General features: G+C 46.0%; 1 protein-coding gene across 1 annotated transcript in view; it reads right to left on the reverse strand.

Moving 5' to 3' along the window:
• The window catches only part of FRAS1 (Fraser extracellular matrix complex subunit 1), a 354,385-nt gene that overhangs the window by 116,043 nt on the left and 213,310 nt on the right, over window positions 1–25,032 (reverse strand). The window contains exons 20-26 of the mRNA XM_053404373.1: window positions 15,342–15,494; window positions 14,584–14,730; window positions 12,057–12,203; window positions 8,565–8,705; window positions 4,259–4,402; window positions 2,480–2,620; window positions 1,307–1,574 (exon numbers count right to left, since the gene is read on the reverse strand). Coding sequence (XP_053260348.1) covers window positions 1,307–1,574; window positions 2,480–2,620; window positions 4,259–4,402; window positions 8,565–8,705; window positions 12,057–12,203; window positions 14,584–14,730; window positions 15,342–15,494 — 1,141 coding nt within the window. The remainder of the gene's footprint in view (window positions 1–1,306; window positions 1,575–2,479; window positions 2,621–4,258; window positions 4,403–8,564; window positions 8,706–12,056; window positions 12,204–14,583; window positions 14,731–15,341; window positions 15,495–25,032) is intronic.

A 25,032-nucleotide genomic window follows, 5' to 3' on the forward strand; every position in this document is an offset into this window, starting at 1 on the left:
CTGGACTTTTTGCAGCTAGAAAAAGGATGGGATGATTGCCCTTGAAAGTGAGAGATAACAGCCAAATTTTGCTGGAATAAACAGCCCATCTGGAAGAGCCCCTTGTGACCACAGCCAAAAATGGCTCTGCCATAGCGCCTTCAATGCTGCATGCGTACACTGAGATTTCACCAGGCACTGCTGTCGTATTTTCAAGCCTCCCACCTCAAAAAGAAATGAGTCTTAAGGACCAGAAACTTGAATGTTCTTAAATAAAAACCGCGATTCTCAGACCATTGCAGTCTGTACTTAGTTTAGTCTCAATTTCTGCACTTGTGCCCCAATCATATATCTGGTGGTATCACTTCAATTCTAATCTTTCCCTTCCTATTATTATTATTATTATTATTATTATTATTATTACTATTATTATTATTAAATTTGTATACAGCCATATACCCATAGATCTCAGGGCAGTTCACAACATAAAGTTACTATATAAAGGTAAAGGTAAAGGTACCCCTGCCCGTACGGGCCAGTCTTGACAGACTCTGGGGTTGTGCGCCCATCTCACTCAAGAGGCCGGGGGGCCAGCGCTGTCCGCAGACACTTCCGGGTCACGTGGCCAGCGTGATAAAGCTGCATCTGGCGAGCCAGCGCAGCACACGGAAACGCCGTTTACCTTCCCGCCAGTAAGCGGTCCCTATTTATCTACTTGCACCTGGGGGTGCTTTCGAACTGCTAGGTTGGCAGGCGCTGGGACCAAGCAACGGGAGCGCACCCCGCCGCGGGGATTCGAACCGCCGACCTTTCGATCGGCAAGCCCTAGGCGCTGAGGCTTTTACCCACAGCGCCACCCGCGTCCCTAAAGTTACTGTATAAAAATCACAAAATATGTTGTAAAAATAACAAAGACAACCTGATAATCCACCCTTCTACAACACATCTAAAAGGGCATTGGATATCAATCAGCCAAAGGCCTGGTTAAAGAGGTACGTTTTCGCCTGGTGTCTTAAGGTGTTTAATGAAGGCACCAGGCGAATCTCCCTGGGGAGAACACACCACAAGTGGGGAGCCACCAAAGAAAAGGCCCATTCTCGTGTTGCCAGCCTCTGGACCTCTCATGGAAGAGGCACAAGAGAAGGGCATCAGAAGATGCTCTCAGGGTCCAGGTAGGTTCATATGGAGAGAGGCGGTCCTTGAGGTACTGCAACTCCTTCCCCACCTATCCACACAGATGTAGAGCAACTTTCCCATGCTATTCGGAAGTACCCTTGGATAACTTCCTTGCACTGACAGCAAGAGATGTAAGGAAGCAGCAAATCACCTGGATTTCTTCTTATCATGCATGAAACGAACTCTCTGCCCCTTCACATCTTCCATGGTGAAACGGTCACCCTGGCTCAACTCTGTCTCTTTCCCATTTGCCACAATCAGCAGTCTGCCATTGGTGGGAGAGTCAACCACATGAAACAAGAAACCTTCTCCTTCGCCAACAGGGCCTTGCAACTCCAGGATGGAGAGGTCAATGGGCTTCACCTCACCAATTCCTACCTGGAGTGAACCATTTGCCCTGAGAACAGGAGTTTGCATAGCTAAACCAAACAAACAAAAACAAAACAGAACCCAGTTAATATATAGACCTCGGCCTTTATTTCGCCGAAGATTTCTATACAGCTTTTACAGTGCAGCTAACAGAAGTTGCAAAACTGACCACAATGCTTCCCCTTCAGCCCAGCCCATCCCTGCCCATCTGCAACACAAAAAATACACAATGCCTTATGTCCCATTTTTAAAAGAAAAAAATCCAGCAGTTTTCTAGATCTCTCTTCGACCTTAAGTGAAATACACAGGGTTGTTGTGGTAGAGAACACCAGAAAAGAGAAAGATGGACGTTTTTATAGTAGCAAGGCCACTAATTTTAGGTAATATACCAGGAAGTTATAGGTTTGAGAGTTCTGGTCCTTTTTATCAGAGATACTCTTGCCTACACTTCTGTATATATACAACACACATTGTATTGAACTACTATTCCCATGGTTCAGTAAGGCTGATAAAGAGAAATGGATCTGTCTGTTAAATCAGATTACCTGTGGTGTAGATTGATTGATTGACTGACTGACTGACTGACTGACTGACTGACTGACTGACTTATTTATTATTACATTTCTATCCCACCTTTCCTTCAAGGCACTCAAAGTGGCATACGTGGTCCCCCATTTTATCGCAACAACAACCCTGTGAGGTAGGTTGGGCTGCAAGACTATGACTGGCCCAAGGTCACCCAGCGAGCTGGATGGCCGAGTGAGGATTTGAACCTTGGCTCTCTCAGGTCCTATTTCAATGCTCTAACCACTACACCACACTGTCTCTGATCACCAGCCCTCCTCACAACCCATGAGGTTCACTGTTACTTCATATGAACAGATGGGAAACTGTAAGTGAGAGAGCGACCCACACTACCCGGGTGCAAAGGGGAGATTTATAGGAAAATACTCACTTTCACACTCTCTGCTCCAGGGATTTCCATAGAAACCATGGCTGCAGTCGGAGACACAGAGGCTTTCTTGCAGAAATGTAGTGGAGTCGCAAACTCGGCACCGACTTGATTTGTCGCATTCCAAACATCCTTTGGGGCAGGCTAGCATGAAAAGGAAAGGAACAAGACTTACAAATAAAGATCAAACGCTACCACTGCCATTTTCTAGTCTCGGAAAACAAGGCCACAACTGTGTTATTACTTTATTAATGGTCAACGAAACAAGAGTCCAAGCACAAACGGCTTGTTGAGCCAACTTTGCCCTGAGCACTGTGGGGTGAAGGGCAATGCAACAAACAGGACTCTCAGACTATAAAATCTTCTCATTCATTTCAGGAAGCACACATTCCTTTACATGTGGACACCAGTGTCTGGGCACATGAGCGCATGAATACACACACACAAAGTTTGAGATCACACTTGATTGTGCCTCAGGAGCTCCTAAATCTGTGGTTGGCTTCCCAGTTAAGCGCATTAAGCAGCTATTGTTATAAAGAATTACATTGTCTTAAATATGAAGAATGCAAAGGGACAAATCTCCATGCTTTAACAAAAAGGGAGCTTGCTTGTTCAACATTTTTAAATTTGCTCCAGTTACTGTCGCTTCCAGATAATCTGTTTATTGAGCATTGAGAGGGGCTATCTCCTTCATTGGAGGTTTTTAAGCAGAGGTTGGATGGCCATCTGTCATGGATCCTTTAGTTGAGAAGAAGAAGAAGAAGAAGAAGAAGAAGAAGAAGAAGAAGAAGAAGAAGAAGAAGAAGAAGAAGAAGAGTTTGGATTTGATATCCCGCCTTTCACGCCCTTTAAGGAGTCTCAAAGCGGCTAACATTCTCCTTTCCCTTCCTCCCCCACAACAAACACTCTGTGAGGTGAGTGTGGCTGAGAGACTTCAAAGAAGTGTGACTGGCCCAAGGTCACCCAGCAGCTGCATGTGGAGGAGCAGAGACGCGAACCCAGTTCCCCAGATTACGAAACTACCGCTCTTAACCACTACACCACACTGGCTCTCGAGATTCCTGCATTCCAGGGGGTTGGACTAGATGACCATCGGGTCCCTTCCAACCCTACAATTCTATGATTCTATCGTATTCTTTGTCTGAGGCAGCAAAATGTCTTGGGCTGCCCTACTGTAAGCCACGCATATTCAGAGAACGAGTTCTCATCCCGAGATGAGTACAAAGTAAGATAAAGGATCAGAAGCTCTGCTGCAGCTCTTCATGTCCTAAAGGTAAAGGTAAAGGGACCCCTGACCATTAGGTCCAGTCATGACCGACTCTGGGGTTGCGCTGCTCATCTCGCTTTATTGGCCGAGGGAGCCGGCGTACAGCTTCTGGGTTATGTGGCCAGCATGACTAAGCCGCTTCTGGCGAACCAGAGCAGCGCACGGAAACGCCGTTTACCTTCCCACTGGAGCAGTACCTATTTATCTACTTGCACTTTGATGTGCTTTCGAACTGCTACGTTTGCAGGAGCAGGGACCGAGCAACAGGAGCTCACCCCATCGTGGGGATTTGAACCGCCGACCTTCTGATTGGCAAGTCCTAGGCTCTGTGGTTTAACCCACAGCGACACCCAGTTTTCAGAGACCAACAACATCAACAGGTTTGTTTAAGTGAAGCACATAAGCTGGAATATTATTTTATCCAGCCCATGGATTCTCGAGTCCTCTTTTTGCTCAGGCTGCTTACCTGTGAACTCAAGTGTGTTTTAAGCTTTAATCCCCTTATTGATATTCACCTGAGCACCTTTGCTCTCCGTGGTCTGCATAAAACCGCTTTCCACATGACGAGACGCACTGGGAACCCATGAGAAGAAACGGGGATTCACAGTGGGTGCATTCACTCGGGGCACGGCACTGCAGGCAGCGGTCATCATCACATCCTGGAAAGCACACACAAATAACTTAGGAACGAATTCCTCTAGACAGAAACGCAGGGCACAGTTCTGTGTCTCGTGATCTGATTACACCCTGGCAAAGACAGGATACACAGTTAACTCATTCTGTCCTTACAATACTCTTGAAGGGCATAGCATGTCCAAGGTCACACAGTGAATTCTATAGCTGAGATACACACACACACACACACACACACACACATATATTACATTTTCTGTTTTACAATTTAGAATATTCATTTAAGCAACCTTAAAATATCAAAAACTTCCCTTCTTCTCTTTCCATGGTTCATTTTGCATAACATAAACCCCCGCATATTTTATATAAACCAAACCATTCAGTATTCCATTATTACATCCATCAAAACTTATTTACACTGTTGAATTTATCTTAATGCTGCTAACGTTTTCAAGTGTACACAACCCCCCCCCCCATATATTCAATAAACATTTTCCAATCTTCTTTAAACCTATGTTCTTCTTGTTCTCTTATTCTGTGTCTTAGGCCCGCAAGCTGCACATATTCCATCAGTTTAAGTTGCCATTCTTCTTTAGTTGGGACCATGCTCGTCTTCCATTTTGGGGCTAACAAAACATGGGCCGCTGTAGTGGCATACATAAATAACCTTTTTTGACACCAGGGAAGCTGAACAAGAATTTGTACTTGGATTGTCTACATTCTAACTACTGCAGGGTGTACAAGTGTTCATATGTATGTGCATGCATGCATACACACACACACACAGAGAGAGAGAGAGAGAGAGAGAGAGAAATATTGAGTATAATAGATGCTACCGGATGATTAGACCTGGCAGGACAGAAGGCACTCAACACAAGCAGACAGCGCTGGGTTCCTGGCTCAAGTGCAGGTGGACATTGCCTCAGGGTCCCAGTTTTTGGCCTTAGGAGAACTCATTCAGGCAATGCACCAGTTTCCTGTCATCCTTGGGGTTTGACATTCCTGCAGTCTCTCCTGCTCCACAACTATGCAGGAGCATGTGGCTGCAGAACAGGCTGCAGGCCCTTTAAATAGTGCAAACAGGTCTCCCAAGGTGGAGCCACTGTAAGGTCCAGACATGTCAACTTTTTAAGGCTTCAGATGACTCTTAAGCCTTTGCTGAGAGAGCATCTTCCCAAGTGCAGATATAAGGTCCTACTGGGAGCTGTCCAGGGTGCTGATCTGCCTGGACCTAGACAGAGCTTTGTATCCATTACCACTTTCCTTCAAGATCCCAAGCCTCAGAAGAACATTATAGATATATGCCAGCTTAAATGCTGTCGTAGGTCTTGAGGCGACAGCGCAAATTTGCGGCCAAGCTTCTCTGAGTAACGGGCTTTTTACTGTTCCCGTATGTCCTAAATCACAACAGACAGGCACTGTAAACCCAAAACGCTGTAAGCATAGCAGGGATCACATTGACAGGTCTCATTTGAAGGCAGAACTGCCACTCGGAATAGGATACCTCTGTCACTGCAGTCAGATGGTGTCAGGACCAGAATTCACAGATTCAGACCATGAATCTGAAGGCTGAGGAGTGTCAGAGGGGGATTCACTCAGGGCTGCCCACCACCAAGCTCAGGCCAAAGTGAGGAATTACTGAAACATCAGTAGGTTGAGACAGATCATATAGCAAGCTCTGAACTATAGGAAAGCTTCCAAGTTTGACTTTCTCTCTGGTATCAGTAAGAACAGAAACCTGTTGTTGCTGCAGTTGATTCTCCCAGTTCAAGCCACCGAGCAAATCTGTCCCACTTCTCATTTGTATTAGTATTATGTATTTCTTTTTTTAAAAGATATTTATTAAAGTTTAACAATTACAGAAAAAAGAAAAGCAGACAATAATAATAATAAAAGATTACAATACTTCAAAAATAAAAGAAAATACAATACTAAGAAGAAAAAAGAGAAAGAAATAAAAACCCCAAAAACAGTACAGCTAAGCAATAAGAGTGGGGGGGGAAAACATTTAAAAACACTAACATCCAGTATTTTCATATCTTTATCTTTCATTTACTTGTTTCCTTGACTTCCTCACACCTCCCTTTTTGTATTCTAATACAATTGTTTGTATTCTAATTCAATTGTTTCAGCAAGTCCTTTCCCTCTTTCTCAGATTTTGTTCCATAATTTATCTTAACGCAATTTGACCTTAAATTTTACACTTTAACCCATTAACAATCCATTTTTACTTAATTCTTTATAACCTTTCTGCTAAAACCATGTAAATTCATTCCAGCGTCAGTATTATGTATTTCACATGTACCCCACTTTCCTCCAAGGAGCTCAAGGAAGCATACATGGTTCTCCCCCTCTCCTTTCTAGACTCACAACATCCCTGTGAAGTAGATCAGATTGAAAAACTAACCGAAGGCCACCCAGTCAGCCTCATGGATGAGCAGAGATATGAACCTGGGTATTCCAGGTCCTAGTTCAGCACTCTCACCAACACACCCAACTGGCTCGCTTTGCTCCACCTCACTTTGCCTTGGTGGGGGGGCTTAATCCAGGCTTGCCTTCTCCTTGTAACCTGTTCCCTGACTTGGCAGCAACCTCATTTGGCAAGTAGAGGCACCAGGGCAGGAACGGAGAACCCAGGTCCACAGGTCAGCAAGATTTCACCCAACCCTCTTAAGGCTCCCCATCTCTGCACTAGTGAATCATGGGATTTTTGTCTATCCACAAAGTGGGAGGTGATGGAGACAGGATGTTTGCGTTACTGTGTTCCGTGAAGTGGGACTATTGTCCTTTGTTCTTTTTCTCTTTGCTGTCTGATGCTAGAGAGAGAGGGAGCCATGTTGCAGTGCTCCATGTGTGTTTATATGTAAATAAAGTAGATCAGACAAAATGCTGAGTTGCTGAGGTCTGTCACACAAGCTGCGAAGACTCTGAGGATCCCTAAGTGTGCTAATGTCTGTTGGCATCGGTCGCTGTGATGTTCGAGCAGAAGAAAGCTTTTGAAGCTCCCGAACGATCGACCAGGAGGGAGGGAACATGCCAGTTGGGCATGTGTCTCTGCCAGAGTCCTACTCAAGTGTAGGACGAGCTCCTGACAGTAATCTAATCCCTTGGCACTGCCGCTCACTACATTGATACTGCCTCCTTATATCGTGCACATGCATGCACCACATACACCGAGAACCTCAGTCCCAATGGCCAAATCCAGCCCACCAGACCTCTCTGTTTGGTCCTTGAATCTCTACTCCATCCCACAGGGCACAAGAATGACTTTGGCTGACTGGGAAGCCTCCTTGAATTGCGATAATGCCTCTTCCTCACCTGGAAGAAGGATGGGGTGGAAACCTCTGACTTCTGCCTTACAGCAATGCAGCCTACTCTACACAAATAAGAGTCAAAGAATCATAGAACCTCAAAAAGTTGCCAATGATGGAATGCTGCCCTTGGGTTGTAAAAGATCTCTTACCCCAGTCATGGACTGCTACGTTCCCGTGAAGGGACGTGGACAGCACAGCAACTGTTTGGCATGCCCTTCTCACCAATGAGGGACGCGGGTGGCACGGTGGGTTAAACCACAGAGCCTAGGGCTTGCCGATCAGAAGGTCGGCGGTTCAAATCCCCGCGACGGGGTGAGTTCCCGTTGCTCGGTCCCTGCTCCTGCCAACCTAGCAGTTCAAAAGCACGTCAAAGTGCAAGTAGATAGGTACCGTTCCAGCGGGAAGGTAAACGGTGTTTCCGTGCGCTGCTCTGGTTCGCCAGAAGCAGCTTAGTCATGCTGGCCACATGACCCGGAAGCTGTATGCCGGCTCCCTCGGCCAATAGAGCGAGATGAGCGCCGCAACCCCAGAGTTGGCCACGACTGGACCTAATGGTCAGGGGTCCCTTTACCTTCACCTTTTTTCTCACCAATGAGCTGATGGGGAAGAACCTAGACAAGACATAGCATGAGCTCTTCCCTCTCTCCTTTTGCCCTTTACCACCCAGGTCCAAAGCAAAATCTTGACTGGTCTTGGAAAGTGGCAGAGGACCCACCCCACTGACTTGTCTCAAATGGGGGCACAAGACACAATCTGTCCAGCAAGGAATTAGTGAACTTCCATAGCAGTATCTGACAGAGGTCGTTTGTGGACGGCGTCCTCGAGAAAGAAAATCAAGTACACTCACCCTGCAGGAAAAGTAGCAGAGACTTACTTTGGCAAGTGTCGGATTCCTTGTAGAAAGCAGGAGGGCAACGCTCCACACAGGAACCTTCGTGGAGAATGTATCCCTCCATGCACTGCAAGCAATCGGTGCTCTGGGGACCACTGCAAGCGTTGCAGCTCCAGTCACACTCTGGAATGCAAAGAAGGAAGAAAATACACACACATCCTAAGCAAAGCCCACAGTCTGCTCAGCTTCCACCCACCCATTTTAACATACCAAACGGTACTGACTGCAGATGCATTGAAGGGCAAAGAAAGAACAGCAGAACAGATGCAAGGCAGGAAAGAAAATGCCTAAGGAGATGTTCTTAGAATAACACAGATCTTTCTCTGGGGTTTAACATTTCCCAATTATGTTAAACATGGACACAGGAGGCTGCTTTTCAAAGGTCCAGTCAGGCAGTCGCAACGGCTGCTCCCTCGAGGTCCTTGCGGTTGCTGTCGGCTGACATTGCTCCATGGCGTCTCCTGCCACGGTTAAACCGTAAATCTCTTATCTTCCACTCCTGTGGACTTCTGGGATTTCCCCGCAAGCGCTGCTAATTAAGCAGGCCGAATCAATGACGAAGGTGACATTGCCCTGAAGTCAAAAGGAATTTCGGAAGAGAGCATGGCAAAGTTAATAACAGGGAGGCAGGGACATCTCAGCCGCGCTGCTCCAGGCAGCTGCTGGGTACCTCCTGGGAGACGCATGCAATAACTGTGAGAGAACCACGCTACTGTGAAAAGAGCTGAGCATTTATTCAGCACCAACAGAGCACCAAGTGTTATACTTCAGGGGTGGGCTTAAGAACCTAAGAACAACTCTGTTTGATCCAACCAAAGTCCAGCATCCTGCTCTCAGGGAGGCCAACCAGAAGGTTATGGGATGCCTGTAAGCAGGACCAAAGAGCAACAGCCCTCTCTACACCTGCGGTTCCCATCAAAGGCTTACTGCCTCCATCTAGCAGTCAGAACTATTGGATCTAATCTGCTCTTAACTAGGCAGAGGGCCTTCTTGGTAGTGGCGCCCGCTATGTGGAACACCCCCCCCATCAGATGTCAAGGAAATAAACAAATATCTGACTTTTAGAAGACATCTGAAGGCAGCCCTGTTTAGGGAAGTTTTAATGTTTGAAGTTTTGTTCTGTTTTTAGTGTTCTGTTGGGAGTGGCTGAGGAAACCCAGCCAGATGGGTGGGGTATAAATAATAAAATTATTGTTATCATTTACTAGAACCTAATGATCTATTAACCAGGGCCATGTGTACAATTGTGAAAGTAATAGTAATGTGGCTAGAATAAAAGACAAGGTGCCTCTGAACATTCTGAGATTAGGATTTTGTTTTCAGCACCAGAACTCAACTGAACTCAACCTCCAGTCCTTTCACACAGAAGTCTGTTCCTGGATAACTTGCTTCATTCCAGCAGATTAATTTCAGAAGAAAGAGCTGCTTTCTTGCTGCTTAAACCTTGGCTGATCGACTGCTAATCGCCCAGAGATGTTGTCAGGAGACCCCAGCCTATGTTTCGCAAACCCCTGCTGTGCAATACAGAGAAGTGAAGTGGATTACAATCCCCAGGATGAACAGAGGATGGGATATTGGTGAAGGAAATGGCAATGGAGGTGTGGATCGGGAGAGACGCTAGCACAGGATATAGCAATCACAAAAGTCCTGGAGGAACAGGGCAGAAAGAAGTTGGAGCTGTCCTTGGATGCCCTGGCAAGAGAAACTTGAGCAGAGCAGAAACAGTGAGCGTAAGAGAAGGAGAGAGGGGGGACATGGGGACACTGTACAGATTGACATTGACCCTAGAGCCCCAGCTGCAGCATTTAGAACTATTTGGCATGTTAGATGGCTGGCATCACGCTGCAAGTCTGTGCAACACCATCCCATTTCCTGGAAGGCACTCTCAGTGGTGCTGAAACAACGTCTGCATAGCTCCTCTCCGTGGTAATTAGTTCTGGGTGCTGCAGCTAGATCAGAGATCACTTGTCAAGGGGGCGAGGGGGCTCTTTTAACCAGTTCCAAAGCAAAAGCATTTCTCCCATGGAATCCACACCCTCCAGCCACATGAAACATCAGCTCAGCACTCCTTTTGAAAATCCTGAGCTCCTTCTCCAATATACATCAGGAGAAATACAGCCTGGCGAACTCCCGAGGATTTATTTTACATTCTAGGTTAGCTTGGGAATCAGGGTAGGAATTTAGGATTATAGATGGATGCCAATTTCGGTTTCTTTCCGTTTCTCCCTTTTTCAGCCTTAAGTTCGGCTCTCTGCATCTCTCCATCGGTTTGTGTCTTTTTAAAAGCCACCATGAAAATTCACCAGCATTTTAGTGCAAATTTCTCCCAATCTATTTGTATGCAACTTTACCCTGATATGCACATTTTTGCAAACATTTCCCCCTAATGTAATGCATTTTTGCATGTCGTTTTCACTAACTTGTGCTTCCCCCAATACATCTTGTTCGGTTAGAGAAGTGCATCACAAAATTCGGACAACTGCGAATTTCAAAGATTAAACCCATTTCGGTTCCTGTGTTGTTTCAGGAAGTGCAAATTTGGACATTTCATATTGAAATGGGAACTGAACTAAATTTCTTCCTCACCCCTAATTAGGATAATAGTAAAAATTAGCAGGTTGCTGGATTCTGTCTGGGGTCAAGGGGGGAAGAGCTGTTCTTCTTGACTCTCCCCTGATTTCACTGCTAAACAGTTTGCAGTGAATTTTGAACTCCACTCTATATGATCATATCCTGCTGTGACATGAAAGTGAGTCAAGAGCCTTTTATGAGTCCTGGGATCAAGTTCCTTAGCTTTAACTTTCTTCCACCTTGGATAGTTAAAAAGAGTCCCAGTGTTTCAGGTTAGTTAATTATACAGCAAGCCTTCTGAGGGTGATGCACAGTAATCTTTGATGGTGGCGCATTAGCAATGTAGCTTTATACAAATTTAATAAATAATAATAACGAAGGTGTGAAAAGGGAAAGAAGAAAATATTCATATTGGGCCTGATTTTCTTCCTCAGAAAACACAAATGTGGAACCGGCAGCATGTGCTGAAGGCTTGTTCTTTCAAAGTTCTCTCTTGAAATATGTATATTCAGCCTTGCAATATTTATAAATCAGAGAAAACTCCAGCAAATATACAAAATCTTATATAAATGTTAAAGGGGGGGAGGAGGGATTTAGCAAGTTAAGCTCACCCATCATTCAACTGAACTGCTAGATGAGCAAATGGCAAATCTTGACCCTCGGAAGAGAGTTTGATGGCTCACTTACTCAATCATTTACGAGGGAAGGATTTGCAATAATCTTGTTTTTCACTGGAGCAGAATCCCATGAAAGCAGATAACCAGGGGAGCAAGGGAAGCGGCAAAGGGTGGGAGGAATGTGGTTTGGAAGGAGAGAGTGAAGAAGGCTTCACTGTGACTTAAACTAGACTCTTAACCATTGTTACTGTGATCCAAGACGAGAACATCTCTCTGTTTCTTTCACCTTTGCAGGTCTTGGTGGAGAAGTCCAGGTAATACTGTGGAGCGCAGCTGTCATCCTGGCATTCACCAAAGAGCAAGACATGGGACGGGTCTTTGCAGGATGTGCAACGGGTCCCCGAATCACAGCTCAGGCACTGACTACTGCAAGCTGTAGAGGAAGATAAAAAGCAGGATGACTGATTGCAGTTATTTTTAACGACTGGAGCACAATCGCCGCTAAGAACACGAGCTGGGAGGTCTCCGGTTTAAAGCAAGCTTCAGCCACCAGCCCGAGACAAGCCATTATCTCTCAGCCTACCCATCTGCAATACGGGAACAATAAGTGTCTGAAATGCTAGAACAATGATGATTGACTGAGCTATTGTACTTAGAGCATTTTGAACACTTCAAACAACTACAAAACTATACAAAGTGAGGGAAAGTGGCTAGGGAGAGGTGGGGCGGACACAGGCAGAGAAAGAGTTATTCAATCCTACAGTGCTGCAAACTCCAAGTATCCTGCCCAACGCTGAGTCCAGACCACAAATAACTTTCCCAATGGGTCAACAGTTATTCACACACATACCCACACACACACACACACACACACACACAAGTTTCCCCTCCTCCATGACACAGAGTGAATAACACATTCAGGAAGAGAGGTATGTACTTCTATGTAATTTTTGTGAGTCGTCTACTGAAACCCTTCCTCAGTTGCCTTTTCCCTGGGAAATTCAGCCACAAGAGGCAAAACTTCTTCAATTAGGTCACCTGGGCTTTAGCACAACACTACCCAAAGAGGCCCAACTCACACCCACACAACAATTCTTTCAGCGCCAGGCTAAAACTTTTTTTTTTCTAATTTGCCCAGGTGTTTCAAATGTTCTCTATACTCCTAAGCCTGCATAAGGGTCCAATCTGCTCTTTTTTGTCATTTATTTTTGTTGTTATTGCGCTACGATGTGAATCATTTATTATATGTCTATTTCACTGCCCTGGAATCCAAGTCGGATGAAAGGTGCCGTACAAAGCTTTTAAATCAATAAACATTGAACCATTTCTTGTTGCCTCCTTTCCATCGCCTCCCTCCAAGGTGGTTCAAATGTTTTTGAAAGTTCATGCAGCTCTCTTATGAGGCGAGAATGCAGAAAAGGGACTGTTTCTTTGATTAAAACGGCCCGCATATCAGAAACTCCCTGCATGAAGAAAGCTAGCACATCAGGGAAAAGGCCTGACATTAAATAGTCCAGGTGGCCTATGCTACATTACCTTGCTAAACGTTTGAATAGATTCCCATTGAAGAGCCAAGAAGGGAATTATTAGAGTTAACGCAGCTCCAGGGTTTTCGTGTCTGGGTATTCTTTGCCCCTTAAAAAGGTAAAGGTACCCCTGCCCGTACGGGCCAGTCGTGTCCGACTCTAGGGTTGCGCCCTCATCTCGCTCAAGAGGCCGGGAGCCAGCGCTGTCCGGAGACACTTCCGGGTCACGTGGCCAGCGTGACTAAGCGGCATCTGGCGAGCCAGCACCAGCACCGCACACGGAAACGCCATTTACCTTCCCGCTATAAAGCGGTACCTATTTATCTACTTGCACTTAGGGGTGCTTTCGAACTGCTAGGTGGGCAGGAGTTGGGACCGAACGACGGGAGGTCACCCCGCTGCGGGGATTCGAACTGCCGACCTTGCGATCAGCAAGTCCTAGGCACTGAGGTTTTACCCACAGCGCCACCCACGTCCCTTTCTTTGCCCCTTAAGGGCACACAAATCTTCATCCACCTCCCCACCACCTCCCCACAACCCTCCATCTAAAATCTCTTATATACCTAATTTTCTATGCTGCAGCATCTGACTCATTTTGTGTCACAAGCCTTAATTAATTCACATTTGCAACACATCTAAGAAGCTGTGTGGATTAACAGAGTGAAGAAGTAGCTAATAATTAGATGTTTGATGAGGCACATTTGCAAAACTCAAAATATACCAGTGACACATTATTCAAAATGACAAAGAAAAGGCAAAATAAATTTGCAATGTAAGCTTGTTAAGACAGAGCTGTCTTTACACTGCATGTCTTATTAATTAACATTACTTATTAACATGAAGTATTGTTTTTTAAAATGCAAACCTGTTTTGTGAGGTGTCTTAAATATAAATGTTAAGTTAATTCCCCCATTTCAGCTATTTCTCCCTGCCCCTTAAAAACTCTTCCCCACTCCAGTTTTGGAGGCTATTTCAAGGCTGATATGCTTGGACCTGAATCACAGCAACTTAGAACCATAGAATTTTAGAGTTGAAAAGGGTCCCGTGGATTATCTAATCTAGGCATGGCCAAACTTGGCCCTCCAGCTGTTTTGGGACTACAATTCCCATCATTCCTGACCACTGGTCCTGTTAGCTAGGGATGATGGGAGTTGTAGTCCCAAAACAGCTGGAGGGCCAAGTTTGGCCATGCCCGATAACGCCCTGCAATGTTGATTTAAATCATCTTTCCGTTTTTTTATTTGTTTAAGCAACAAACAGATACAAGCAAGAAGCAGAAAGACGTACGTTTGCAATGCTGGTTCTCATCTCTATAGAACCCAAGGAAACAGGCCGAGACGCACGTGCCGATGTGAGAGAGAACAAGGTTCGAATCGCAGGAGGTGCAGGAGGAAGGCCCCTCGCCTCGGCAAGTTGTACACGAAGCGTCACACTCTGGAGGGGAAAGACATTGTGGAAACGTACGTCTGTGAGAAGCAGCCCCTCTGCAAACAGGCCATTAAGAGCATTACCATAACTCTGTGCATCAGGGAGGAAAGCGTGTTGGGTTTAGAGAGGAGGAGGCTGGATTCAAATCCTGGTTCAGCCATGAAGCTCACTGGGCAACCCAGGTATAATAATAATAATAATAATAATAATAATAATAATAATAATAACAATAATAATAATAATAATAATAATTTATTATTTATACCCCACCCATCTGGCTGGGTTTCCCCAGCCACTCTGGGCAGCTTTCAACAAAATATTAAAATACAATAATCTATTAAACATTAAAAGCTTCCCTAAACAGGGCTGCCTTCAGAAGTCTTCTAAAAGTCTGGTAGTTGTTTTTCTCTTTGACATCTGATGGGAGGGCATTCCACAGGGCGGGTGCCACTACCGAAAAGGCCCTCTGCCTGGTTCCCTGTAACTTGGCTTCTTGCAGCAAGGGAACCGCCAGAAGGCCCTCGGAGCTGGACCTCAGTGTCCGGGCAGAACGATGGGGGTGGAGATGCTCCTTCAGGTATACAGGGTTGAAGGCATTTTTTTCAGATGCTACTCACTTTGACACTCCCCGCCAACCTTGTAATATCCCGTGGGGCACTCAGGCAAGCAGCGCTCTCTCAGGAGCAAATGATGGAGGTTTTGGCACTTCAAGCAGATGCTTCCCGTGTCCTGGAGATCTGCCACACACTGTGCACACGAAGGGTGGCAATCTGCAGAAAGGAGAAGAGAACGTTGGCATGAACGTGAGATAAGTCTATGAGACCGCTGCCCAAAGCACAGCACAGTCATAGGAACGTAAGAAGAGCCGGCTGCATCAGGCCAACAGCTCACCTGGTCCAGCATCCTGTTTTCACAGTGGCTGAGCAAATGCCTGCAGGGAACCTGCAATCAGGATCTGAGCACAAGAGCAACTCTCCACTCCTGTGGTTCTAGCAACTGGGATATCAGGCTATGACTGTCACAATGTTTCAGAAGCTTCTGCCATACGCTTTGGTCTGCCGTGTTGATCTTGGCCTGTTTTAATAGCTAAATGGATACTTTTCTCCAAGGGATGAAAATATGGGATGTAATGATTATGGATAGCTATAGCAAGGACGTGGGTGGCGCTGTGGTCTAAACCACAGAGCCTAGGACTTGCCAATCAGAAAGTAGGCGGTTCGAATCCCCACGACGGGGTGAGCTCCTGTTGCTCAGTCCCTGCTCCTGCCCACCTAGTAGTTCGAAAGCACGTCAAAGTGCAAGTAGATAAATAGGTACCTCTCCGGCGGGAAGGTAAATGGCGTTTCCGTGTGCTGCTGTGATTCGCCAGAAGCGGTTCAGTCATGCTGGCCACATGACTCGGAAGCTGTCTGCAGACAAACGCTGGCTCCCTCAGCCTATAGATCAGGGGTCGGCGGCCACAAGTGGCCCATGGGGGTTGTTTAACTGGCCCGTGGACCCCTGCCGCCCACTCAGGGACCCCTGCCGCCCACTTGGTTGGCTCCCGTGTGCCACGCTAAACCAGCGTGGAGCAGAGTGGGGACCGCCTTCTGCAATGCTGGCCGGCTTCCTGCAGGAAGCTCCTGCAGCCAATGGGAAGCTGCGCACTCCTCCTCCGTGCTGGAAGGACTCCCAGAAATAGTGTTTGCGCTTGCGTGCATGCGCACGCACACACACACACTCCGACCTACCGCATCATCTGTGGGACCGTGAACTGGCCCAAGCCACAAAATCTTTGCCGACCCGTGCTACAGAGCGAGATGAGCATGCAAACCCAGAATCGTCCGCGTAACGGTCAGGGGCACCTTTACTTTATAGCAAGGAGAGAATCATTCAGTAGAGACTGGAGGCAGGGGTGGATTAGATTGGGGGGGTGAGTAGATATTCATGTAAAAAATAGTTATTAAAGATGCATTGACTTGATTAATTGAATTTCTATACTTGTTTGTGCATTATGGGCATGGAAGAAGAAGAAAGAGGCAGATTGCCTGTTCAATGTAGAAGTAGCATCAGACTGGGCTCTTAGGCTGTTGAAGTAGACAATTAACAGCAATTACCAGACTCAGTGTGGCTTCTCTTCCCTGCTTCCCTTATGTTCATCCTGCTTTTATTTTCAAGCACTGAGCTGTTGAACACATTTCCTTCCCCTCCCAAGGCTTGGGCCTTGCTTCAGTGCCTCGGAGACTCCTGTTCTGCCTTCCCTAACGAGAACAGAAAACGTTTGGCCTGAGAGGGCTGCTTGGACGCTCAGTTGCCTTTTGGGATTTCTGCTTGCCAAAGCCACTCTGTCACTTGGAAACTATTTCTGAAAGCATGGCAAATTCCAGGGTTGGTTCCGACATGAGATAAGGGGGTGAAACTGCCTTCAGGCGCCACATTTCCTTCAAAGCAAGCTAAGTCTGAGCCTCCTATAATACTAAATCAAGTATGCTTTATTAAACCATGGCTTATCATTATGTGTGCACCCTGCCCAGCACCTTAATGAAGAAGTAGAAGAAGAAGAAGAGGAGGAGGAGGAGTTTGGACTTGATATCCTGCCTTTCACTCCCCTTAAGGAGTCTCAAAGCGGCTAACAATCTCCTTTCCCTTCTTCCTCCACAACAAATGCTCTGTGAGGTGAGTGGGGCTGAGAGACTTCAGAGAAGTGTGACTAAACCAAGGTCACCCAGCAGTTGCATGTGGAGGAGCGGAGACGTGATCCCGGTTCACCAGATTACGAGTCCACCGCTCTTAACCAGTACACCACACTGGCTCTCATGGTTTGCTTACTACCAACAAACCAGGATCTGAAGCCATGGTTTGCTGTTGACTTACAAACCCTGGTTTGTTTTAACTATAGCTCGCCATTATGTGTGAACTGATTGATTTGCAAAGCCCTTAACAACTTGGGTCCACAATACCTTAAAGTCCCCCTAAGCCTTACTATCCCAGCTTAATTGCTAAGGTTTCTTGGAGGAATGCTGTCAACTCTCCAACATGTGAATGATCCCCACTTGCCATCTACAAAAAATCAAGCACTCTATATGGCTGGTCCAGCAATGTGGAATGCCCACCCATTGGAAACCCACCAAGCACCAAGTCTTATTTCTGAAGACTTTCTGGTATCAACCAGCTTTTTGGGCTAGATGCGTTTCACGCGAGTGGCGAGCTTCTTATACCGTTTTCTGCTTTTATGTTTTTCTTGTGTTTATATTTGGTGTTTGCCACTTAAGACATTTCCTACACAGGCTAGATGTATATAAACATTTTTTATAAATAAAACAGAAACTTAAAAGTGGGAAGATTTTTCGTTCTTCACTAAAATGTTAAAAACTAATTTAAAAACAGCAGCAAAAGCCCATCTAAGTACCCACAGCCAGGAACACGAATCAGCTGATGATGCCATTTAAAACAAAGGAGTTTTCAGAGGGTAAGAATCTGATAGGGTAAAGGCACAGAGCCCTTTAGGAAGAGAGTGCCACAAGGAAGGTGCCACTAGTAAGATTTATCAGGGCAAAGATAGACAGGCCTTCTCCATTTGAAGGAAGCAGCCTGAACACAAGTTTTCTTGTCCTGAGAAAAGATGCCTTGAAATACGGTTAACGTGGAACTGAAAAGACTGTTTATGTATGCTATAACAGCTGCAAGGATGCTACTTGCCCAGAGCTGGAAAGATGACAAGATACCTACTAGGGCAAACTGGCAGATGAAATTACTGGACTATAGAGAGATGGCAAGATTAACCGGGAAAATCAGAAATCAGGAGGATCAAAACTTCAACAGAGGATGGGACAAATATATATTGCATTTGAAAGACCACTGTAAACACTCAAAACGTTTTGGCAGGCTTTAAATTACTCCTGCAATGATACATAGATTTTGGATACAATGGAGTACTGTTAATTAAGATGCACTTATAATATGCAGTTGAAAATGTTATTTAAAGAACCCATGGAGGGAGGAGGGGAGTCCCAGAATTCAGAAGAATCTTGTGTAAAATTCTAATATTTGCAATAACATTATTTGTGTGAATGAATTTGTAAAACCAAATTAAAAAATGAAATATGATTAATGTGTGTTCAACCTGTTTTCACCACACTTAGAAGGTCCATGATCACTCTTTTTGTATTTTTACCACTGAGAGCCAGAAGTGAGTGAGGGCCATTTGGGTTTTCTGCCGCTGGCACTGGCATTCTGCAGCGCCACCATGTCTCCACACTGGCCATGTTTTCAGAAAAGCACTGGGCATGTTGTCCGCCTCTAGCCACCTATCAGCCTAGAGAGGATGGAGTTCACAGCAGGGAGAGGCGGACTCAGACCCCCCTCCTACTTTGCCAGCAACCCGTCAACAAGTTGCTCATGACCTTCCCCTGAACCAAAGGAGTTTCAGAAAGTTTTACAAGAAGTCTTTTGTGCACAATGCAGGGACAATGGAAGGGATCCTGGAAGCCAAATTATTCCTCATTACGGTGATTCAGAAAATTATATGGGAAATGATGGCTGTCTTGAAAGCAATGCAATCAAGCTGCTGCCTTCGAAGTACCATGCATAGCTTGCTGCCAGGTTTCCTGCTGGAAGTTAACCTTTCTGTCCATTTCCAAAACTCCACTACAAGTGAATGAAAAGATATTCGGATTCTGCAACCCAGACCTGGCACTCCAAAGGAACCGAAAAGAATCAAGGAGCTCAAATTCCAATGGCAGTAGATTGGTAATGAATGAACAAAGCAAAGACCTTTGGGAGATACCATAACCCAGCATGCAACCCAAAGTTAGCACATCTTTAAGCCACACTGGTTCCAATGGGAGAAATCTAAGAGCATGTTTAATGTGCAGTAATCAAAATGTGTTGAAAGTGCTTAATATTAGGCTCAGCCTTGCCCTGTGTTCCTAGCCCGATCCTGTAGGGCTTGGAAACAGGAGCCACTGAGATCAGACACTGGCTCCCTTTGCCACAAGGGCTTGCTGGCTGCAGGGGAGAACCTACAGACATTTCTAGCCAGGAGATTCATAACAGCCCTGACAAGTCCTGGCCTGGGAAATCAAGTGATAGAAGAGGGTCAATCAGGAGCTACCAGAAAGTAGAAAAGCTTGATGCCAGCTTCCTCAGTTTTGGCAATGTCTTGCTAGGAGAAGCCATGTGGTTCTACCTGTATGCATACAACCATTTCCCTAAACACCAGATAGATTAAGATGCTTCCTTGCTCTCAAGTCTGAACCGTTTATTATTTGCAGCAAATTCAGTAGCCTAAGGCAGCCTTCCCCAACCTAGTGCGCTGAAGATCTATTGGACTACAACTCCCATCAGCCCCAGCCAGCTCTGACTAAGCTGAGGGGAGTTGTAGTCCAAAACAGAAGGCACTAGGTGTCAGGAGCAGGTGTTGGGAATAAATCACACAGAGTAAGTAAAATTAACTCTCTCTCTTTTAAATGAAAAAACAAGGTCAGCCCCAGAGCGCCAGGCCTAATGGGCACAGCAAGTCTTCTTGGCAAGTCTTGCCCCTATGAGGCAGTTGTGGAGGCTGAAGGTCCACACCTTCCCACAGCTGCCTAAATCTCCCTCCCCATGGGCCTTCCCAAATAATCTGAGACTATGCCAGCTGGCCTCTGTTCCTCCCTCTTCATACCTCTTCTAAGAGCCCAGCAGAGGAAGGGGGGTCTTGTCACAGCAGGAGAGGGAGACTTCTAGGATTTTTCAGCAGCCAGACTCATCTCTGCCTCTTGGCCTCCCTCCTCTCATTCTGCAACTTCTTGCTCTGATTCTAGACTTCCTTCTGCCACAAACTCTCCCTGCTCACTAAAGCCTGTTGCCTTTTCAGCTTCTGATGCCTCCTCCTTCTCCCTCTGGCCACTCATCATCATCCCACCACCTAATTGCAAATTCAAATGTATCCCTATCGTGTTTTATGACTTCCTTGATATTGTTATGTGGGCTGGAACTGGTCTGTGACCGAAATAATAAAATTTAATTCAATCATCCCACAACCAATTCCCAGGCTCTGAGCCTTCTTCCCTTGGTGGTGCCTCAGTTGGTGCCTCCCACCATTCCTCTGTGTCCAGCCAGCCCATGACACCAGGTTAGGGAAGGCTGTCCAAAGGGGAATTCTACCAACCAACCAACCAACCAACCAACAACACCCTGCTTTCAGAGATGCTTCATCCCAGCTACCCACCAGTCCTGGATTTCATGCTCTCCTCAAGCCCTCTTGAAATGAATGGGAAAACTCACTATATAGCTGGGGTGGTGAGCCACTGGCCTTTCAAATGTTGCTCAGCTGCAGCTTCCATCATCCCTGGCCACTGGTCATCTTGCCTGGGGCTGATGGGACTTTGCATGCACCTACTAGTTTCTCCGAGGGACGCGGGTGGCGCTGTGGGTTAAACCACAGAGCCTAGGACTTGCCTGTCAGAAGGTTGGCAGTTCAAATCCCCGTGATGGGGTGAGCTCCCGTTGCTCGGTCCCTGCTCCTGCCAACCTAGCAGTTCGAAAGCACGTCAAAGTGCAAGTAGATAAATAGGTACCGCTCTGGCGGGAAGGTAAACGGCGTTTCCGTGTGCTGCTCTGGTTCGCCAGAAGCGGCTTAGTCACGCTGGCCACATGAGCTGTATGCCAGCTCCCTTGGCCAGTAAAGCGAGATGAGCGCCGCAACCCCAGAGTCGGCCATGACTGGACCTAATGGTCAGGGGTCCCTTTACATTTACTAGTTTCTCCAGGTGAAATCCACTGCAACACAAATAAAGAATTGGTATTTTGACTTAAGTCTCTGACATGCTCCCACACACCTCCCAAACATTAAACAAGGACAACTTTCGCTTCCATGCCATTGCACAGACGTACGTCTGTACAGTTTGTTTGCTTTTGCCTCTGTGTGAGAACACAGTTCCCATAAGTGAGTCTTTCCTTCCTGGGGGGAAGCACAGAGCTCTCTGTATCCTGCAGCACTGCTTTGACCACGGGGACATCAAAGGACGTACGTTCATGCTATTGATCTCTCTCAGAGGGGAAGAAAAACGAGAGAAAAGGAGAGGCTTGTAGTGAATTTGATGGACCATGGGGAACTAGGGATGGAGGGATGAGAGGAAAGAGGTACTTTATTCTGTAGAAACTTGTTTGGATTTTTCACAGCCATTTCCCTTTGAGCTAGAGAATAAATAAAAAAAACCTGAAACGGAACACAAAATTCTCTTTAATGTTTCCCGCTTCCACCATAATAATATTTTCTCTTTATATTTATCTTTCTCTCCTTCACGACACCCATTGGAATGAACGGGAGGGAGAATTTGCTTTCAGTTTAGTCTAGCATCAACCTCAAGCGGTTAAGATAACTCACAGCATTGTTCCAAACACATTGCTTATAACCTGAAGGATAAAGGTAAGGGTAAAGGGACCCCTGACCATTAGGTCCAGTCGTGACCGACTCTGGGGTTGCGACGCTCATCTCGCTTTATTGGCCGAGGGAGCCGGCATACAGCTTCTGGGTCATGTAGCCAGGATGACTAGGCCGCTTCTGGCGAACCAGAGCAGCACATGGAAACGCCGTTTACCGTCCCGCTGGAGCAGTACCTATTTATCTACTTGCACTTTGACGTGCTTTCAAACTGCTAGGTTGGCAGGAGCAGGGACCAAGCAATGGGAGCTCACCCCATTGTGGGGATTCGAACCGCCGACCTTCTGATCGGCAAGCCCTAGGCTCAGTGGTTTAACCCACAGCGCCACCCGCATCCCAACCTGAAGGATACTGGAATCATAAAAACATAGAGCAGGAAGCGAAGCTGGGGTCATCTATTCCATACCCCTCACTCGGCGCAGTAATTTTTCTACAGCTTATCTGCCCATGAGTTTACCACAGTTCCAAAACCAGAACTGCTCCAGATCCTCCTCATGTATCTTTGGAGCATTTCTCCAGTGTGAATAACAGTAAATTCAGAATTCAAAAATCAATTTAGAGGGAAAATCCATCCAATAAACATTAGATGATCACCAGGACTAGCTGGTTAAGTTAGTCCTGTTTGGGCCAGTGAGGAGACCAGGGGAGAATTAGCTGTGGGATCCCAGAGCGGGTAATCTTCATAAAAAGGGGAGGAGGAGGGAAGGAAGGGGAATAAAAGATCAGGCTAAGTTCAAATTGAAAGCCAGGCAGAATAGCTCTGACTTACAGGCCCTGCACCTCTTCAGCAAGCCAGCATACGGTTCAGTCTTTTACAAAATGGTAATAACTTGTTGAGGATGAGTCAACACTCTGTCCTCCCTCAATAAAAAAGGAAGGAGTGGAGACCTAAATAAATTCTGCTCACGTCACTTCTCAATTAAATTCACTGGCAAATGCTTAGGCCACAATCTTCCAGAAATTTCATCGGGTCTACCATGAATAAAGTGGGGCGTGGGTGGCGCTGTGGGTTAAACCACAGAGCCTAGGACTTGCCGATCAGAAGGTCGGCGGTTCGAATCCCCGCGACAGAGTGAGCTCCCGTTGCTCGGTCCCTGCTCCTGCCAACCTAGCAGTTCGAAAGCACGTCAAAGTACAAGTAGATAAATAGGTACCGCTCCGGCGGGAAGGTAAACGGCGTTTCCGTGCGCTGCTCTGGTTCGCCAGAAGCGGCTTAGTCATGCTGGCCACATGACCCAGAAGCTGTACGCCGGCTGCCTCAGCCAATAAAGCGAGATGAGCTCCGCAACCCCAGAGTTGGCCACGACTGGACCTAATGGTCAGGGGTCCCTTTACCTTTACCTTACCATGAATAAAACTTAGTCAAATGCCATCCCACTAAGAGCTCACAAGATATGACTTGTGCAATGTTCCTCCACTTGTTACAACGTTCCGTTTGGATTCTTAAAAATGGAGGTGTCTGGAATATATGTAAGGAGGCAGGCAATTGAGGAGTGGCAGAATGACACTGGTGGGGCAGTGCCCCACTTGCATTAATGGACGAGCCTATGCTATGCAATTTGTCTTGGTTTCCCTTCTGCAACTATTACCATTCCTCAGCAATTCCCACCCTCAAGTTTTTCAGAAACATCCTGCCAATTAAATTTACTTGCGCTAATTGGTTCACGTAGCCCAGAGTCTCCTTTAAACCTGAGGAACTGCCACCCACTCTGAAAGATAATGATAGTTGCCTTTCTCGCAGCTGTAATGCTCTCTCTTTGCCACCGGCTTCCTCGCTGCAATTAATTTGCAATTGGCAAACAATTTCCCTTCAAGGTACTGAAAAGCGTCATATTTGGCTCTGAGTTCCCTTGAAGTCCCAAATACATCGTTCCACCTCAAGGGTCTGAAGGAAAATTCTCGATTAACAAGCAGCATTGATGGATGGGAAGATAGCTACGAAAACATTATTATGAAAGCAGAGTTCTTGTGGGGGTTTTTTCCCCTCTTAAAAAAAAAGAACCTTATAATAGTTTCTGTGGTATAATTTAATGCTTTCAGTTGCATGGTTTCATGTGACAGCTACTTGTTAACCCATGATTAATAACCTCTGAAGGCAAATTCACATGGTGACATTTCAATAAGTGTTGAAGAGATTGAGGTGCGGCAACAGCACAGACAGAGACAAGCCATTCATTACGGGAGAAAAAAGCAACTTTCCTTGACAGGCCAAGTCAAACCCTTCGAGCTCTCAAGGAACCAAATAATATATGCAAATTATGCCGCTTGTGGCAATATATGATTATTCCAATCGATCAGGTTTCAGTAATTAGGCGGTGGAAACAAATGACCGAACTTTATGAACTGCGAGGGGAGAAGAGGTGAAAGTTACACTCAGGTCACGCAAGTCAACAAATCCCTGGACAGGTGTTTGCTTCAAGGCTAATATTACTATTATGCTACATATAGAATATAGAATAATAGTCCCAGGAAGCTATCGGTTATATGGGCCAATTGCCTGAACACCTCGTTTTGCTTTCTGTGCATTTATTTATTTATTTATTTATTTATTTATTTATATTTATTAAACTTGCGTTTCCGAGCTCCCAGACCATTCTTTTTAATTAAACATCCCTTTGCCACCAGCCGCCTCTCCTTTCCCTTTCTTCCTTAGTCTACTGCCTGAGCTTATCTGCCTTTTTCTTTTTCTCCTCCTCCTCAAGAATCCCTTCTTTGAGTCAAGCTTTTCTTCTGCCTCTTTCTCATTTGATTATTCACTGCTGCCCAAGTCTGTCTCTCGCCCAGGTTGAGGGAGAGGGGACCAAGGGAATACTATCAGTCTCCTCCCAAATAACAGCCTGGACACTTAATTCAGCACCAACTGCACTTTAGGGACTGTCTTCAAAGGAAGCCTCCCCCCAAAA

The sequence above is a fragment of the Podarcis raffonei genome, chromosome 9, assembly GCF_027172205.1.
Source record: "Podarcis raffonei isolate rPodRaf1 chromosome 9, rPodRaf1.pri, whole genome shotgun sequence".
NCBI lineage: Eukaryota > Metazoa > Chordata > Lepidosauria > Squamata > Lacertidae > Podarcis > Podarcis raffonei.